The following is an 18,360-nucleotide window of genomic DNA, read 5'->3' as shown; positions in this document are numbered from 1 at the left end:
ATCGCTCAGAAACGTGTGCCAAGTCCGCAGATCCGCCCGCACGCCCATGGAAATCCGCACCTTGTGGTGGGGCAGCACCTCCCCCGACATGGCCAGCCCCAGCCGCCTGCAAAAAGTCCTGCCAGCACTCACCACGCGACACGCGAAATTCAGTAAACCCAACAACCGCTGGACGGACCTCAAGTCAATCTTCCGCTGCACCACCACATGCAGCAAAAATTCCTGCATTTCCTCCGCCTTCTGCTGGGGCAACCGCGCCACCCAGGCGACCGAGTCCAATTCAATCCCCAGAAACAACAGACAACAACTGGGCCCAGCCGTCTTTTCCGGCGCCAAGGGAACCCCAAACTCACCAGCCATTTGCTGAAAATGCCTCAACGCGCCCCCGCACTCGCTCGACTGCCCGCGCCCGACGAACAAGAAGTCGTCAAAATAGTGGGACACCAGCCGGTGCCCCGATCTGTCTGTGAAAGCCCACTGCAGGAAGGAACTGAAAGTCTCGAACAGCGCACAAGATACCGTACAACCCATGGGCAAAACCTTGTCCACGAAGATCGCCCCCCCAAACTGCATCCCCAGCAAAGGAAAATCCGCCGGGTGAATGGGCAGGAGGCGAAACGCAGACTTGATGTCACACTTAGCCAATTCCGCCCCCCGGCCACACGCCCTCACCAGCTCAATCGCATCATCCACCGACACATATAGGACCCTGGAATCCTCCTCCGCGATGAAATCATTCACCGACGCCCCCTCCGGCCACGAGAAGTGGTGAATCACACGAAACTCCCCTGGTTCCTTCATCGGTACCACCCCCAAAGGGGATACGATAAGCTCAGGCAAAGGCCACATGTCAAACGGGCCCGCAACCCTCCCTTCCAGAACTTCTTTCCGCAATTTGGCCTCCACCACCCCCGGCAAATCTTTCGCTGACCTCAAATTCTCCGCCCATCTGCGCTCCCGCGGTCCTTGATACCCCACCCAAAACCCTTCAGTGAACCCCCAGTAAAGCTTCAATGCCGCTTCCCCATCAGGATACCGGGAGAGCCACGGACTCATGGCCTCCACCTTAACCGGCGTAGGAGCCCTTCAGCCCAGACTGGCTCCGGCCCTTGGTAATCCGCCACTGCTCGGAGGGAGTGGCCAGCGTAAAACATTGTGTGACCGGGTGTCGCCCTCCACACTTAGAACACTCGTGTTTGAACTTACACGGGTAGCGGGAGCAGAAGCCCTTGTTAAAGTTCCAGCAGGCCCCCGTGGTGGCTCCCCCGCTCTTGGCCGACTGGCCAGCTGCGCCGGCAGCAGCAGCCTGTCCTCCTGCACTCGTGACACCAGTTTGTCCTCCCCCCGCCCCTGTCGAAGCGGGACGGGACTGAAAAGGCCGATACGTCACCGGAAGCCCGCTGGCCGTATGTGTGGACGCGGACGATTGTGTCGATGACATCCACTGTACCCACAACTCCTGGTCCACCTCTCCCCAGGGCTTATCAGGATTCACACTGATCCGGGCCCGAAACTCCTCATCATAGCTAAGCCAGGCGAAACCCCCAAAGTGCATCTGCGCTTTGCGAATAATATCTATGTATTTAAATAACGCGATGGCCCTGTCCTGATGTTTTTCGCAATAAATACTCACGTAAATCAAAAAGGCCGACGTCCAATTCTCCATGAACACATCGACATACTCATGTTTCCAAATCCGTGTCCTCGTTTTTTCGGACAAGTGCGACCCTAAAGGCATCGCCAAGCCCATGTAGGGCAGCTTCTTTTTGTGCTTCTCCCCCCCCCTCATCTTTCCCATCCTTCTCCCCTCCTTGTCTGTCTGAACACCGGCCCCCACGAGCCGCTTCCCATCCCCCCCCAGGTCCGTCACCTTCTTCAGGTCCGTCCCCTGTGCCGTCGCTCCCGCCTCCCGCACCGATCCGTCACCTACCCCCACTGACCTGCATGTCTTCTTACTCTCAGCCTTGTCCCCCCCCACCCCCCACCACGCACCCCACCTGCAATGGTGCCGGGCACCTCCTGCGCCCGTCCGAACACTGGGGCCGTCGTCCTCTCCACGGGCGTCCTGCTACAGCTGGCCTGTTGCGCCTGCAAAACACCAACCTTTCGGGTTGCCGCCTTTCCCTTCACCTCATGCACCTCACGCAGCTCACCTTCCTCTAACTCCTCACCATCCGACTCATAATCCAGCTCCTCCTCGAAATCATCCGTACACAAATCCGTCCGCACCTCACGCACCACTCGCTTCACACCCTTGCCATGCGCACCCTGCACAAACCATACTCCGGCGCCGACGATGCCCGCTCCCGCGACGGAGGGCAGGCCGCCGCGGACCCCCTGGCCTCTACCAGCAAACTGCGCTGGCTTGAATCCCCCCCCCCCGCGCGCGGGACCGACATAGTCCGAAGGGGCCGGACTATGTCGGTCCCGCGCGCGAGGGGGGGGGGATTCAAGCCAGCGCAGTTTGCTGGTAGAGGCCAGGGGGTCCGCGGCGGCCTGCCCTCCGTCGCGGGAGCGGGCATCGTCGGCGCCGGAGTATGCCACCAGGTCTCTGAAACGTCAAGTCAGTCCCTGACTCATCCACCCATACCCACCAGCCACGCCCCGCCGCCCGCCCCGCACTTCCCCCGCGTGCCGCCGCCCCGCCCTCGGACCGCACCCCCCCGGCGCCACCCCCCCCCGCTGCCCTCTCCCTGGCCTCGCACATCTCCCCCCACTTACGCTCCGTCTCCTCAATCAACCGACGCTGTTCCCGGATGCGCTCCTCCAACGACATCCCCTCCCACCGGTCGTCCCACCGGACATCGCCCCTGCCCACGCCCCCCCCATACCCCCCCGCCGCCTTTGCCGGGCCCTTGCTTTTGCCCCCCCCGCCCCCCACCCTTCCCCTTGCCCCCACCCTGGACTCCGGGGGCAATTCCCCCCACCCACCCCCCTCCCCCCTGCCGACTCACTACCAGAGAGATACAGCGCAAAATCCTCCCCCACCGGCTCCTCACTCTCCTCCCCCGGGTCGCTGTCCTCACTGTACTCAACCAGGCCCCCGCCCCTCCCCCGCCCAAGCGCCACGTCCCCCCCGCTCCGCCCGCACCCCTCCCATGATCGCCCCCGTGGGACCTCCTGCACCAGAATCACCTGGCCCTCCACCCCCCCTGACCCCCCTCCCCCCCACCCCGCAAACTCCTGTGGCCCCCAGCGCAGGGGGGCTCATACGCCGACCCCCACGCTTCCCCCGTGTCCCCCTCTCCTGGCCCCCCCCCGCGCGGTCACCGCGTGCTTTTTTGGAGGCGGTTCCTCCATACATGCTGCCACTGCCGCCGCCACCCCCGCGGAAGCCGAGCGCGGTGTCCGGGTCATCCCCACCCATGCCTGGTCTAAAACCCCCAGCCGCAGGAGATCCGCTGTCCCCGCGCGGCCGAGGAGCTGCAGCGCTGCGCGCACCGCAGCGTTATCTGGCCTCTGCCCCTCGCCTACCTCCATCGCCGATCAACCGCCTCCGCGCCGCCAAGATACCCGCCTCCGCCGATGCGTGCACCGCTCCCAGGCCGCCACCCGTCGCCAGACTGGGCCGCCTCGTGTCCGCCGCTCCGCCGCCTGCAGGCCCCGACAGAAAAACCAACGCAGATCCCGAAACTCTTCCAAACAACCTAACTAACCCACCCTGAGGCGCTGGGGAAAGGAAGAGGAAGGACTTCCTCTTCCAGCCCCCTTTATCCTCCTAACGACCCCACCCCTTATCCCACCCCTTCCATACCCTGTCCCTCCCTTGCGCGAAATCCCCGGGGGAAGACTAGTCCGCTGACCTTTCTTCCCCCGGGGGCCGCATTTTCACTTAACTCAAAGCTTCCTCTAATTAAAACAAATAAATAAATAAACCACATACTTAAGCGGAGACCACATGAGAACGTTGTTTTACAGTTTAATGGAGCCCACCAAAGTAAACATCGCAGAGTACATTGCTGATTGCTTTTAAACAAACAAATTCGTCCTTTGTGGATTTTTTGTCTCCTTTCCAGTGAATTGTTAGTTTTTTGAAGAGTTAAATTCACAGGGTTAGAAGAGCTTTCGTAAATAAAAGATTACTGGGACATTCTCAGAAAGATATCATTAATTATCCTGCCTACTTTTGAGTAGTTTTTTGTTTCCTAATTAACAGTGGATTCCAGGAGTACTCCTGGGAGAGTTGGAAAGTGCTTTTCAGGAATACTCCCATGCATTAATGTTTATGCATGCGTAAATGCAGAAGGTGTACATTTACACACTCGGATATATTTTGTAAAAGTGCATTTAAAACATGTTTCTCTATTTTTTAATCCTCCACATAGAAAATAGTATTACTCTTGGAGTGTTTAAACTTCAGGAAAAAAAATCAAAATAAAAACCATCCTTCTGGTCTTTATGTTTGTGTTCATTAATCATTTCATTCGTCCTGTGCGTAGCAGTTTTTTATTTTAAAAAACACGGCAGTAGGAAGGGAAAAGGTCAACGCCTGCTTCTGTTTTCCACATGCCAGTCTCCATGGTGACGGGATGCAAGAGGCAGGCATTATAATCGAGCCAGGCTCGAGGCTAGCCTTGCTCGGCTGGACAAACTATATATTGCAAACAGCCCAGGTAAAATTGAAAGTACACAAAACACAACCCTTAAAATCCAGCAAGTGTTTAATGTACCAGAACTCACCCTCTGAGAATAGTAACAACAGAGAGCGGTTGCTTCTACTTGTGAAGTATTTGCCCTGTTTCCTGATTGTTAGTATGATGACTGTTTGATTGTGGCTAGAACTGCCTTTTAAGAACATAACACTTTGAGGTTACTTCCTCGAGGGACCGTCCCAAACGTCCTCTAAAGATGCATTTTTATTCTATTATGTTTGATGATCCTGGCCCGATGTGCTTTCAACATTGCCACTGATGTATTTCAAATCTCCCTTGAGCACATCTGAATCCCTTAAAAACTAATCAGTTTTCATCACTGACAGCTCAAAACATCTAGATCCCCACACCCTCTACAAAATTGCCTTAAAGTTCCTTGGAAGGTCTGTTCCATTTTCCTTCACAATACACTGTTTCCTCCTAATTTCACAAGCACTCTTAACAGGGTGCTCAGAAGAGCGAAGGTGAACGGGGGCCATCGGCAAGGGGGGGGGGGGGGGGGCAACAGTGGTATTACTCCCCAGCCCCGTTCTTTTTCAGGGCCCCACAGTTATGTTGTAAAATGTATAAATCTTGGAATAAATCTGCCCTGCTTATTAATAACGAGGATGCTAACATGGTAATTCCACCAGATGGTACTGGGTGGTGTCAGATGGTACCAGGAGGTGTCAGATGGTACTGGGTGGTGTCAGATGGTACCGAGTGGTGTCAGATGGTACCAGGAGGTGTCAGATGGTACTGGGTGGTGTCAGATGGTACCGGGTGGTGTCAGATGGCACTGGGTGGTGTCAGATGGTACCAGGAGGTGTCAGATTGTACTTGGTGGTGTCAGATGGTACTGGGTGGTGTCAGATGGTACTGGGTGGTGTCAGATGGTACCGCGTAGTGTCAGATGGTACTCGGTGGTGTCAGATGGTACTGAGTGGTATGAGATGATACCAGGCAGTGTCAGATGGTACTGGGGGTGTCAGATGACACTGGCTGGTGTCAGATGGTACCAGAAGGTGTCAGATGGTACTGGGTGGCGTGAGATGGTACTGGGTGGTGTCAGATGGTACCGGGTGGTGTCAGATGGTACCGGGTGGTGTAAGATGGTACCGGTTGGTGTCAGATGGTACTGGGTGCTGTCAGATGGTACCAGGAGGTGTCAGATAGTACTTGGTGGTGTCAGATGGTACTGGGTGGTGTAAGATGGTACCGGTTGGTGTCAGATGGTACTTGGTGGTGTCAGATGGTACCAGGAGGTGTCATATGGTACTGGGTGGTGTCAGATGGTACTGGGTGGTCTCAGATGGTACCGGGTGGTGTCAGATGGTACTGCGTAGTGTCAGATGGTACTTGGTGGTGTGAGATTGTACTGAGTGGTATGAGATGATACCAGGCAGTGTCAGATGGTACTGGGGGTGTCAGATGATACCAGGTGGAGTTGGATGGTACCGGGTCCTGGAGCTGCAGTGAATCCTCTTCGCCTGGAGGATGTGTTTTTTAGTGGTTTAAGAGGTGTTCATGCTGTTTGTGTCCTGCAAAAACTTCTTCCTGCCTGCCTCTGAGTTGCACAACCCGTAGACCTTTCTAACCAGATGTGATGAGCACTAAAGCCCAGCTCTGCTTTAACATGCACATTTCTATTAAACTCTTCATATTATCCCTGGGATAGATATTTAAGAACACACAACAAAATACTGAGTGCTTTTAAATCATAATGTCCCTACAGGTGCCACCTGTATGTTGCTGTCATTGGGCGGTATGCCCCATAAACCTTTGACTTTTGGCGGTAGGACCTGCCAGGGAAGCCCATGCTAGGAAGTACTACAGCTCAGGACAATCTGTACCTTCCACAAGTTCTTGCAAAGCCTGCCCTGCAACAAGACCTTCATCACTCACGCGTCGAACAGTCAACTAGTGCTCTGTCCTAAACCTACCATTACCCCATAAGGCTGAAAAGTTCTAGTGAATCAAACTTCTTCCCTTGTAAACTTATCCCCAGCTAGTTTAGACTTCTTTTGACTTTGTCCAGTGGGGCTGCCATCAATGTTACAACGCTGAATGCACAAGGCTTCTGAAAAACCCAACCTCATACAAAGACCACGTGTCACCAGCGAGCAACGCCCATTCATTAGGAGAATGATAAGGGTGTAGTATGTATCAGGTGCTGCATTTAGGAGCAATTGAATATAATGGGAAACCCAATCTACCCTTGAGGGCTTGGGCAAATCAAATGAACGGGTAAAGGGCGCCTTCAAGGGATTTATCTGGAATACTCTGTTCTATTGCTTTTGATATATATTTTTAACTGCAAGAATTATTGATAAACTCTCCAGAGAGATATTATTCAAATGTATTTTAACTAAGAAATATTTTTGTTTCTTGTGAGGACATAAGAACCAATGAACCAATCACAAAACAATAAATATTCAAAACACGGGTATATATAGAAAAAGGTTTTATCTTTTGAAATTTATCAAGGGTACTACACAGTTATACAAACAATGTAACAAGAGGAAAATAAATACAATTGTATAATCCTTCAATGTCACTATTGTAAACACTTCCTCTCATTGTACATTATTTTCCAGAAGAGAGTGTGAATGTCGACGTTTCAGTCTCTATGTATTTGTCGATGAGGCCATCTTCAGGACTATCATAAATTTAACAGTTGACCCCTGAATGGTGTTTCCAAAGATTCAAGAATTATAGAATACAATTGATACGTATATGTCAAATCGATCGTCGTTCTGTAGCTCTACTTTGTTTAAGGTGAATAGTCGTCAAAAGATACAGGTAAGTGAACTCTGGTCTTTTTAGGACGGTGTAATTACATTTCCAGTCCCCAGCAACTTCTCAATTGAAGAAGTTTATCCTGTTAAGTTTTGTAGCGCAGCGAAAATTCGGCAGTATGCAGCCGGATTAGTATCAGTAGTACAGTAGTGAATAATATCTCTCTGGCGAATTTATCAATAATTCTTGCAGTTAAAAATATATATCAAAAGCAATAGAACAGAGCATTCCAAATAAATCCCTTGAAGGCGCCTTTTACCCATGCATTTAGGAGCACAGTGTCGGGTGTGTATTACTAAAGCATGGTGTGGTAGCACACTGGCAATGAGGGATAGTGCATTTCCAAGTGAAATACCCACCAAAAGTGCACATCAGCGCAGTTTAACTGATAAAACTATAAAGCACACTCACAGCGATGTGTTGAAATTGGACTTCAGTGAACATTCGTCATTTGCACGTCAGAGAGTAAAGTGTTTTGATTGGTTTCGATGCAATTAAAATCTTTGTTTCATCACACCTCAGAATTAGAAAAAAGTGATTCATTTGTGTTTACTTGTTTATTTATTTTGAAAAATGTGCGCAGTTCATTGATAGGTATTTAAATTGTATTGTGTGTTAGAAAAAACAACACCCTACAGCCTTTCCTTTCACTCTAGCAAGCTTGTCACATAGTTCACTTGACAAAACCATCACACTTTGCAGGAAGAGAAAGAAAAGTAAACACAAGTCTCTATGTTAAAAGAATAAGCAGCAATTTGTCAGAAGACTAGACTGACATGTGATCTGTCTTTGAATGCACAGTACCCCTGCACCCCTACTTCCAGCAGCAAAACATGCCTGTCTACAACCGATCTATGGATTTGGGTAAAAAGGGGGTGGTGATGGACAGAGTTTCTGAATGATGCAGAATACTCTTACCAAGTCAAGAGATCATGGTTTTAATCCATCACCGTTTTTTAGCTCACTGCACCATCCCAGCTCAGAACCTGGCTACATGCAAATTAGTCTGTACCTGTCCCAGTGCATGATGGGAACAGGGCAAACCAAACTACCAAGCCAATTCTTATACTGGAAAGGAAACAAGCTTCCGGGGACCGGTTTCTGGCATCACAGCCTTCGTCGGCCCGGCTTGCCTGAATCCTGATGGTGCAATGAGCAAGGGACTCACGTCTGAGCATACCCTCCCACACTGAGTGTGGATAAAATCGATTTGGGAAAAAGGGGGTGGTGATGGACAGAGTTTCTGAATGATGCAGAATACTCTTACCAAGTCAAGAGATCATGGTTTTAATCCATCACCGTTTTTTAGCTCACTGCACCATCCCAGCTCAGAACCTGGCTACATGCAAATTAGTCTGTACCTGTCCCAGTGCATGATGGGAACAGGGCAAACCAAACTACCAAGCCAATTCTTATACTGGGAAGGAAACAAGCTTCCGGGGACCGGTTTCTGGCATCACAGCCTTCGTCGGCCCGGCTTGCCTGAATCCTGATGGTGCAATGAGCAAGGGACTCACGTCTGAGCATACCCTCCCACACTGAGTGTGGATAAAATCGATTTGGGAAAAAGGGGGTGGTGATGGACAGAGTTTCTGAATGATGCAGAATACTCTTACCAAGTCAAGAGATCATGGTTTTAATCCATCACCGTTTTTTAGCTCACTGCACCATCCCAGCTCAGAACCTGGCTACATGCAAATTAGTCTGTACCTGTCCCAGTGCATGATGGGAACAGGGCAAACCAAACTACCAAGCCAATTCTTATACTGGGAAGGAAACAAGCTTCCGGGGACCGGTTTCTGGCATCACAGCCTTCGTCGGCCCGGCTTGCCTGAATCCTGATGGTGCAATGAGCAAGGGACTCACGTCTGAGCATACCCTCCCACACCGGAAGCTTGTTTCCTTCCCAGTATAAGAATTGGCTTGGTAGTTTGGTTTGCCCTGTTTCCATCATGCACTGGGACAGGTACAGACTAATTTGCATGTAGCCAGGTTCTGAGCTGGGATGGTGCAGTGAGCTAAAAAACGGTGATGGATTAAAACCATGATCTCTTGACTTGGTAAGAGTATTCTGCATCATTCAGAAACTCTGTCCATCACCACCCCCTTTTTCCTACAACCGATCTATGTCCTGAACCCCCAAAATGGTATTTGAAGACCGACAGTACAATCTGGAGAGGGCTGCAGGAGATACAAAGCTGCCACTGAGAGTGGCGAATGCAGACCTTCTCAGGGCATTGGTACGACCCAAACATTTAATTGTGCCCATGACATCTAGAGTCTGTGAACTGTTCCTGTCTCGGAACGCAGCGGATCTAAACAATGGGTCAGTCTGTAATGCAACTGGCGCTCATGTAAAGCGCTTTCATACACTTGGGGCGAGTTTGCGCTACATAAAACTGCAACAAAAAAAAAGCAGAAAGGTAAGGGACCTCACACCAACATGTTAATGTTAATGTTAAGGCGATTTCTAAAGCACACGATTACCCGAAGGTGTCCTGGCGCTGGATTACTTCTCTTTAGACAACATGTCACCTCTCCTTTCACATAAAAGCGGTCTATGGTGACTGCAAATCGGCAAGAGAGCTATTCTTGCATAGATGAATGAATGACCACAAAAACGGGCCCTCTCCTCTTTTACCACATGCGTTACATTGCTTGGCATAAATATTGCATCCACAACACCGACCTAACCACTACATCAAGAGGTAAGTAGTAGTAGATGTATGCCTAACTCAACCATGCACAGATAGGCGATGTGGCAGTGGGATATTTTTGCAGGCTGATATTGGTGACGTCGATATAGCATCATACAGCCCATAGGCGAATGCAGACACCTACCTTGCCCAGTTCATTGAATTCTCTACCGGACTCGTTTCCGGCAGGTACTCCCCGGCGAAGCTGACAATCTGGATCCGGTAGGAGCGCGGGTGACCCCACTTGTTGGTCTGGTTGCTGGCGAAGTGGACGTAGCGGGGCATTTTGTCATTCAGACGATAGGCAGCCTGGTTTTCCGTTTCCACCACTTGTCGGACAATCTTTGGCCTTTGAATCTGCACTTCTGGTTGCCAAGGGATGTTGAAAGGCTCGAACTTCATGTCTTGTGTCAAAAAAGAGTTAGAGGTTCCTGGAAAACAAGAACAAAAGATGCAATTTGAGGCTCCACTCTTGCTGCCAAGCCTAGAGAAGAGGAGATGTTCTGTCTTGTGACACAAAGTTACAAATCCTGATTCACCATCTGACTTCTTGTTTGCTTTCCAGAATTTTAGAACAGTCCATCATGTAGATATTTTGAGCCTACCTTGAGGTCAACGTCAATATCTCATTAAATCGGCCATAATGACTCATGTTGACTACTAAAGACGCTTACATGCAGGCGGAAACTTATCGACACCAAAGGGGATGATGGACTTATCAACACACGTTTGTGCGAAATGATGTGAACATGCATGACCAAACCCATGGACATACAATGATATCCACCTTGATATACACTCACACCAGTGCTCAATGTGTAAAAGAATAAGCGCTGGGTCCCAAGGTTTTGCAAAGAAGCCCGCGGCCTGCGCTTTTGAATGCCAGCATGCCGAATACCAAGGATGCATTCTGTTGCTTCCATCTTACGCATCTTTAATCCTCACCAGACCCTTCCTATCTCCTTCTCTAACTCTTGCTTGTTGTTGATCCCTGCATTCTCCATTTGTCATTCTTTTCTAGGTTTTCTCTTCCTCCCTCTTTCCCCCTTTTGTGTTTTTCTGGACGAAACTCTGTTGTGGAAAGATAAGTGCCGGTCCCCAGAAATGAGTGCCCCTGGCTCTCACCTGAAACCGCTGGCTCAAATTAAGCACTGACTCACCCATTCATGCAGACATCTCTCGGTGAACTAGGAGCCTTAATTAAAGAAGGGGGTCTGCCTTCCTCTTCATATCCCCACCTCATCTAGAGCTTGGCAATGCGGCGTTCCCGATGATGGAGCTGCTGCTGGCTCCACCCTTAGGCACTTCTGCTCAGTGGACCATACACCAATGGAAACAGCGTAGAAGAAGCCGGCCAGTGTAGCACAGCCCTTCTAATGCCATTTACAAAGGATTTGTTTTTGTTGGAGAATAGCAAATTTAACTCTCCTGGTCCAGAAAAATCTCTGAAATATACCTTCGAGCTGGGCGCAAACTCTCTTAACCCCTTCCCCGCTCATGACGGAACCGCTCCGTCATGAGCCACGGTTGCCGTGTGCGGCCGCTCCGCCTACGCGGCGCTGTTTCCCCGCCTGTGCGGGGGGACAACGCAACCGGGCGGAGTCATGACGGAACCGCTCCGTCATGAGCACAGCTCAACCGTGGCTCATGACGGAGTGGCTCCGTCATGAGCACAGAGCCACCACGCTGCCCCCCCGCACCTCCCAGCGCTGCGGCGGAATTCCCGCCGCAGCGAAGGGGTTAAACCTTACAAAAAGTGATGGTTGGAAGACTTTGGGACAGACATCTGGGCACAGCCCCCCTACTTGGGAAGACTCAGCACAGAATGATGGGGGAAATGCTTCAGATGATCTCAGCTGCCAGAAATTTCTCTGGACTGCATTTATAACCATTGTTTTTTCAGCTCTGCTGTGCCATTACAAACAGGCACCAACCTTATGCAAATGAGTCTTGGCCCGCTGTGCCTTAGAACTCAAAACGCTAGGATGTCTGGTAGGATAGGTATACCCAGCCATGGGTCTGAGTTCCATGTGAGATAGGACTCAAGATACACCTCACCGATGAGGCCCAGTTACCAGCCGCCTCCTCCTTTGGTACGCTGAACACTACCACTGATTTTGCTTTGTTGAGTACTAATAGTTTGAATGGGTTTGTTTAGGGGCCAGAAATCGAAGGTCAGCAACTGGGGTTCAGCTCACTGAGTTGCCCAGGGTTGTATCCAGAGGAAGACACCAATTACAGAGCGAAAAGACATATCATGGCAAGGTTGCTGAATTGTTCCTACCTCCACTGATAGATATTTTCTCAGTAAACATTGTAGTAAAACCCAGAGGTCTTAAGTCCCTCAAGAAGACCTGAGAGCAGCTCCTTAGGATAACATTGAATAAAAGGCCCAACACTATAAACATGCTAGCGTGCAAATAATATAACAAAACATGGTGCATTGTCTCGGCCTCAGATGGTGCAGGTGCTAGCACACCCATTGGTTTGCATCCACTGGATTGCTCACTGCCTGACAGCCATTGGTCCAATGATAGCAAGCACTGGTCCATGGCCAGGAGTCTGGACCTGGACTTCATGAGCATCCCTGTAGCAGGAGAGTTTGAAGGATTTGATGATGTTTGGGAGAGGGCTCTGGTAAGTGTTGAAGAGATGGGAAGAGATAGCAGAGTCTTGGGGGATACCGTTGTCCGTATGGAAGAGAAGAACGGATGGAGGGAGGCTGATTGTTTGATATCTCTTTACAAGTTATGATGAGAGTCAGCCCACTATTAGCCCCTGCTATTGGAAGTTTATCTATAGAAAGGTAAGGTGGAATACAATACGAAAAGCCATCGAGAAGTCAACCAAGATGAAACCAGGCACACAGTTTTGAATTTTTATCAAGCAAAATAAAACAATAACACTAAAATAAAGACAAAAAAGTAAATCGCTCCAATGTATAAATAGCCCTACAAGGCCAAACAGCTTTAGCTCTGAAATCACTCAAATTGATTGATATGGATTATAAGATATGTGTTTTGCTATTGAGCTACACAGCAATTACAGTGGAGGCAGAAACTGGGCATAAAACAAAGAGGAGTAACAAAAGGGAATCAAAACTACCACAAATAGCAGTACTTTAGCAATGCAAATGTAACAAAACATGCGTGAAAAGTCCTACAAACAAACAGCCACCTAGATGAAATGCATTAAAGTGAACAAGAGCTGGACACTGATATAAAGTAGAACAAGGCTCGCTCTGAGTCTCCATTTTAGTTACACATTGTAGCTTGACATCTTTTTCGAATGGTGACTTTTTAAATGTTTTACACTTAAACGATAATGCACTAAGAAGCTATTTAACATGCATTCTACATTCTACATGCATTTCTTAGTAAGCATTATCATGGTGTTGCTCATACACTCTGTCCAAGCTAGGCACATAGAACACAATATGGTTGTATTTGGTTGCCCAGTTGGAGACAGCTCTAAGGCTCCAGACAAACCATCACATCAGCTCTGCACCTTTGACACAGTGCGATTGGAACAGTGCTTTTATTGTATTAACAGCCTCCGCAATCCATTAAGCAGAGGAACACTTCTGCTGGAATTGTCCTGGAATCCGGTCCACTATGACTGAGATGCAGCCCAGCTGGCTCTAACCTTCATCCTGTAAAGGACGATAGCCTGCTCTACATCAGACCTGATTCCTGACACAACATACTCAGGTATGGGGGGAAGGGTAAGACTATCCCAATGTATCTGGCAGAGGGTACTCCCACTATGCTCTCAATAGTGTAGGTAGTATTAGATGGGAGTATAATCATCTAGTGATGTTATAATGGTTGAACTATTTATCTTTTTCACCATTCTTGTAATTCTGGTTACATTGCTTTGTTTCTTCTGCCTAATATTTGCAGCTCACTCTTTCTATACAAGAATACTATTGTTTCAATAAATGTAATCCATATTCATATCTTTCTTGTGTTTACCCTAGACATGCAAACGTAATAACGAAAGGGTAGATCTGTTGCTACGATGTGTGAGGTTGCTGACACCATTGGGTACCCTGGTAAGGTTAGGGGTTCAGATGGGGCACTGTGAGCTAGCTAGGAATTGGACTAACATTTTCTGATGATATGTTCGCACTGAGTTCCCATATTCTGAGGTTTATGTTGTCCAGATACACAGTCCTTTTTAATTTGTAGGAACCGTATAACATGGCGCCCAATATGTTATAGGAACCGTATGATACAAATCTCAAGAAATGACCCCATATGCTGCTTTAAAATTCCAGTTTACCAGAGAAGAAGAATGATGTTCTTTTTATTAATAGGCAAGGGAGTCACCTTTATTTATCAGCTGTTAACTGAAATGCTGCTATAGGATTTCTGTTTTTTGAGTAATAATGATTGTGATGCTATTATATGCAACAATAAGGTAATGTTTCTGAACTACATTTGAAGAGGGATCCACAAAAAGGCTGATCCTTATTATCAATGAGTATCTCTGCAATACAGCCTTCCAAGGTTTGACCGCCACTTTGCACTTTTCAGTTTGGAGCTGAGGTGAAAGAACATTTTTATTGGAAAGTTTTGTGAAGATTCCTCAAATGCCACCAACGTTAACAGGCAAGTTGATTCTTCTTTCAATACATGTTTTCCATTTTAAGATGTGGCCAATAGGCTGACCTTTGGAATTGTCCTCCAGTGACACAACCAATTGACGTCTTTCCAGTTCAAGTTTTGTTTTTCCAAACACTTGTAGGTTACTGGAACTGTCCATTTTATCACCAGAAATATGTATATAAACTAGGATGACGAAACACAAGACAACTTTGAAGAGCACAAACGTGTGACCACAGGTTGCCTGGCTCATCATTATGGCTTTTAATTACATGAATGAATGGGGCTACAGCTGGTCTTAGCCATCCCTCAACATATTGAGTTTTATATATGGTAGTGCCAAAATATTGTGTCCAGAATATCGACTAAAATCCATAATATTGTTAGTTAGGATTGTATTTCGATAGGAACAGCATTTCTGTTTTCCGATTAACGTTGGTGGCATTTGAGGAATCTTCACAAAACCTTCCAATAAAAATGTTCTTTCACCTCAGCTCCAAACTGAAAAGTTTCAACAAGCGGGGGCTTAAAAAAAGGAGGAGTCCCAAAACACATTTTCCGTTTGGAAATGTAGACACAAATACAGCCAAACCCTCTGAACGGATTTACACCAAATTTGGTGGAAAGTTAGATCTAGGTCCAGAAAATGAGCATTTTGTGATTTGGTGTTAATCCATTCAGTAGTTTCTGAGCAATGTAGGTTAAAAAACCTATAGATATTTTATGTGGTGGATCTGCAAATCTGCAAGCCAAACCATGGATTGGCTGGCCGCAACTTTAAGTTCAAGTTGCGGCCGCCATCTTTGGACTCGGGGACTCAGTCCCCATGTACTCAACAAATAAGATAATAATGGCGCAAGGGGGCCGGGTGGAGGTACTCTGACACATTGGATGGATTGGGGGTCATAAAGGGTCACCCTCTGTGATTGAAACAATACATTTAAGGGTTTTATTTATGGCATTCACTGGATCCTCTGGTCCACCATGGCAATCTTCGCGCGGCCCCTTAAGTTTGCTACACTTGAATCTACACACACACACATGTGTGTGTATATATGTATACTGTTCTTCACAATATATGTATGTCGATAGTAAATCTAAACTTACCTATATATAGTTACCTTTAAGATGCATCGTGTATAGTATCTGTTTTTAGTTATATTTCTTTTAAAAAGGGACATGCAAGGTCCAAGATGTTCATCTGATTCTTGTTCATGTTACACTGGTGAGGTTGCAGGACAGAAGTGCTTTGGATGAGGGGCAGGGAAAGGGTAGGGGTTGTAGGGACACCAGGAAAGGGGCCTTGACAAGGGTTCAGGAATGTTGGCAGTCACCCTCCAAAAGGCTTTGTAAAGAAGCAATGGGGTTCAGGAGGTTGTGAGAGGGAGGAGGCAGTTTCCCTGTGCCAGTAGTGACAGGGTGGGGTGAAAGATGGAAACAGAAATGAAGAATAGTAAGTAGGGTGAGAGTAGGGAGGTTAGGAGGAGGATCTGGGGAATAGGTGAGAATAGGTGGTTGGATGGGTGCAGTCACTGGAGAGAAAAGCATGTGGAGAAGGGGTGCTATTTAGCCCCAGTCTCTCAGTGTGCTGGGAATCTAAAGTGAGTGGCTGTTGTTATGTAGGAGGAGGGAGAGCTTAAGTGGGAGATGTGTGGGATCAGGGAAAGGGGATAGCGGGAGCCAGACAGCCTTGCTGTCGTTGATTTTCTAGCCCCTACCCCTTCCTAGAATATGCCTTTATTGCTCGAATTTGCTACCTCAAAAGAGGCAATCATGAAAAGGGTAGCAATCAGTAATACAACTGTTCCACAGCAGTATTGTTGGCTCGATGGCACTGATGGTAAACAACATTGTACACACACACAACATACTGCCTGTATCTACTCATTGCCCTAGGAGCCAAGGAAAAGGCCTCACGGAATGAAGAAATGAAGACTTAGATCCTGACTTAGACTTTGGCAGAGAGGATGCTCCATCCCAATGTGACTGAGTACCCTCTCCACCAATGCCAAGTTCTGCACAAATCATTCAGGGTCAGGAGCAGCCGCGGTCCATGCAGGTAACAGCAGTGGTGTGAAGGGGGGATTTTGAGGGATGCTGCAGAGAGAAAATTAAATAAATAATTATTTTTTTCTCGCCATCGTCCCTTGAAATCGCCCCTTACACAGCCCCACCACTGTTACCTGCATGGACCGCTGCCGGTCAGGAGTAACTTGATTATGTAGACAATGGAGAATACTCTGTCTCCATTGCCTACATAGACATCTGACAGACAGATGGAGTAAGGTTTGGCCGTGTGTTCCCCACCCTATTTGGAATGGGTGAACACATGGCAAGTTTTTATTGTCCGAGCAGTGAAAACTACAGAACGACCCCCATGCCATGGGAGAAATCTCCCATGGTGAGGGGGCATTGTTTCTTTTAGTTTTCAAAATGAAAATTCTGCTAACAAAACTTCTTTTTGAAAATGAAAAAATTCGACATTTTGACGTACAACTCCGTCACATTGACGGAGCCATGGGTCAAACTTTCGATGCATTTACAGGAACTGCTGTCACAACAGTTCCTGTAAGTGCACGCGATGTCTGCTGGGCCGGCGGACATCTCAAAACTTGTCTGGCAGGTACTCCCTCGGGGCGACGGGTCCTTTCCTTCATCACCCTGGCAGAGTACATTTTGTCTGCCAAACTCCAAATCAGGTCCTTGGTTGGTAGAGGTCAAACAGGGAAGGTAGAAGAGAGAGGTGTTTGCCTAGACTAGACATTGGTAGAAGATCAGGCTTTGGAGGGAAACAGCCTTTACTACGCAACGGTTACAACGCATGCCATTACACCGCATGCCGTAGCAACGCAAAAGGTGTGCAGCAGTGGGTAGAAAGTTTGGATTTAACACCACCTTCCCTACTGTTGCACACACTGGAGTTGGAATAGAAAATGAATCTATTCCAACTTCCAGCGCACCCCCGACAGAAAGTCGGGGTAAATGTTGGCGTTGCAACGGCATGCGATGTAATGGCATGCGCTGTAACATCACATTTATCACCAAGTTGGTCGCACACTGCTCCACCCACTAGCGTGTTACCCCGAAGAATTGTGGTCCCTGTAGTCAGCGTCGGCGGGTACTCCTATGCTCAGTGGTGCGTGCAAGTCAGAGTAGCGTTAGCCATCCCTGGACACGTGTTTTGCGGTAGTTTCCGCTCGTCAGCAGGGAGTAGGAAGAGTGCAGGGTTGCTTGTGTAGGCTGCTAAAATCATATCAGGTCTGTACCTCTCCTAGCGAACGCAGGTGCGTAACCATGAGCCCGTCGACTCCGGGGCTTAGAGAGCCACTAAATATGTATCACCAAGTTGGTCGCACACTGCTCCACCCACTAGCGTGTTACCCCAAAGAATTGTGGTCCCTGTAGTCAGCGTCGGCGGGTACGCCTATGCTCAGTGGTGCGTGCAAGTCAGAGTAGCGTTAGCCATCCCTGGACACGTGTTTCGCGGTAGTTGCCGCTCGTCAGCAGGGAGTAGGAAGAGTGCAGGGTTGCTTGTGTAGGCTGCTAAAATCATATCAGGTCTGTACCTCTCGTAGCGAACGCAGGTGCGTAACCATGAGCCCGTCGACTCCGGGGCTCAGAGAGCCA

General features: G+C 48.5%; 1 protein-coding gene across 2 annotated transcripts in view; it reads right to left on the bottom strand.

The window, feature by feature from the left end:
- LOC146869542 (amine oxidase [copper-containing] 3-like) overlaps window positions 1-18,360 on the bottom strand; it is a 97,984-nt gene that overhangs the window by 39,492 nt on the left and 40,132 nt on the right. For both annotated transcript variants that reach the window (XM_085604300.1, XM_085604236.1), the window contains exon 2: window positions 10,272-10,557. In XM_085604300.1, the coding sequence (XP_085460426.1) occupies window positions 10,272-10,557 (286 nt within the window). The remainder of the gene's footprint in view (window positions 1-10,271; window positions 10,558-18,360) is intronic.

This window comes from Triturus cristatus, chromosome 1_1, assembly GCF_964204655.1.
Source record: "Triturus cristatus chromosome 1_1, aTriCri1.1, whole genome shotgun sequence".
Classification (NCBI taxonomy): domain Eukaryota; kingdom Metazoa; phylum Chordata; class Amphibia; order Caudata; family Salamandridae; genus Triturus; species Triturus cristatus.
The sequence above is the reverse complement of the archived record's forward strand: the minus strand, read 5'-3'. Positions and strand labels throughout refer to the sequence as shown.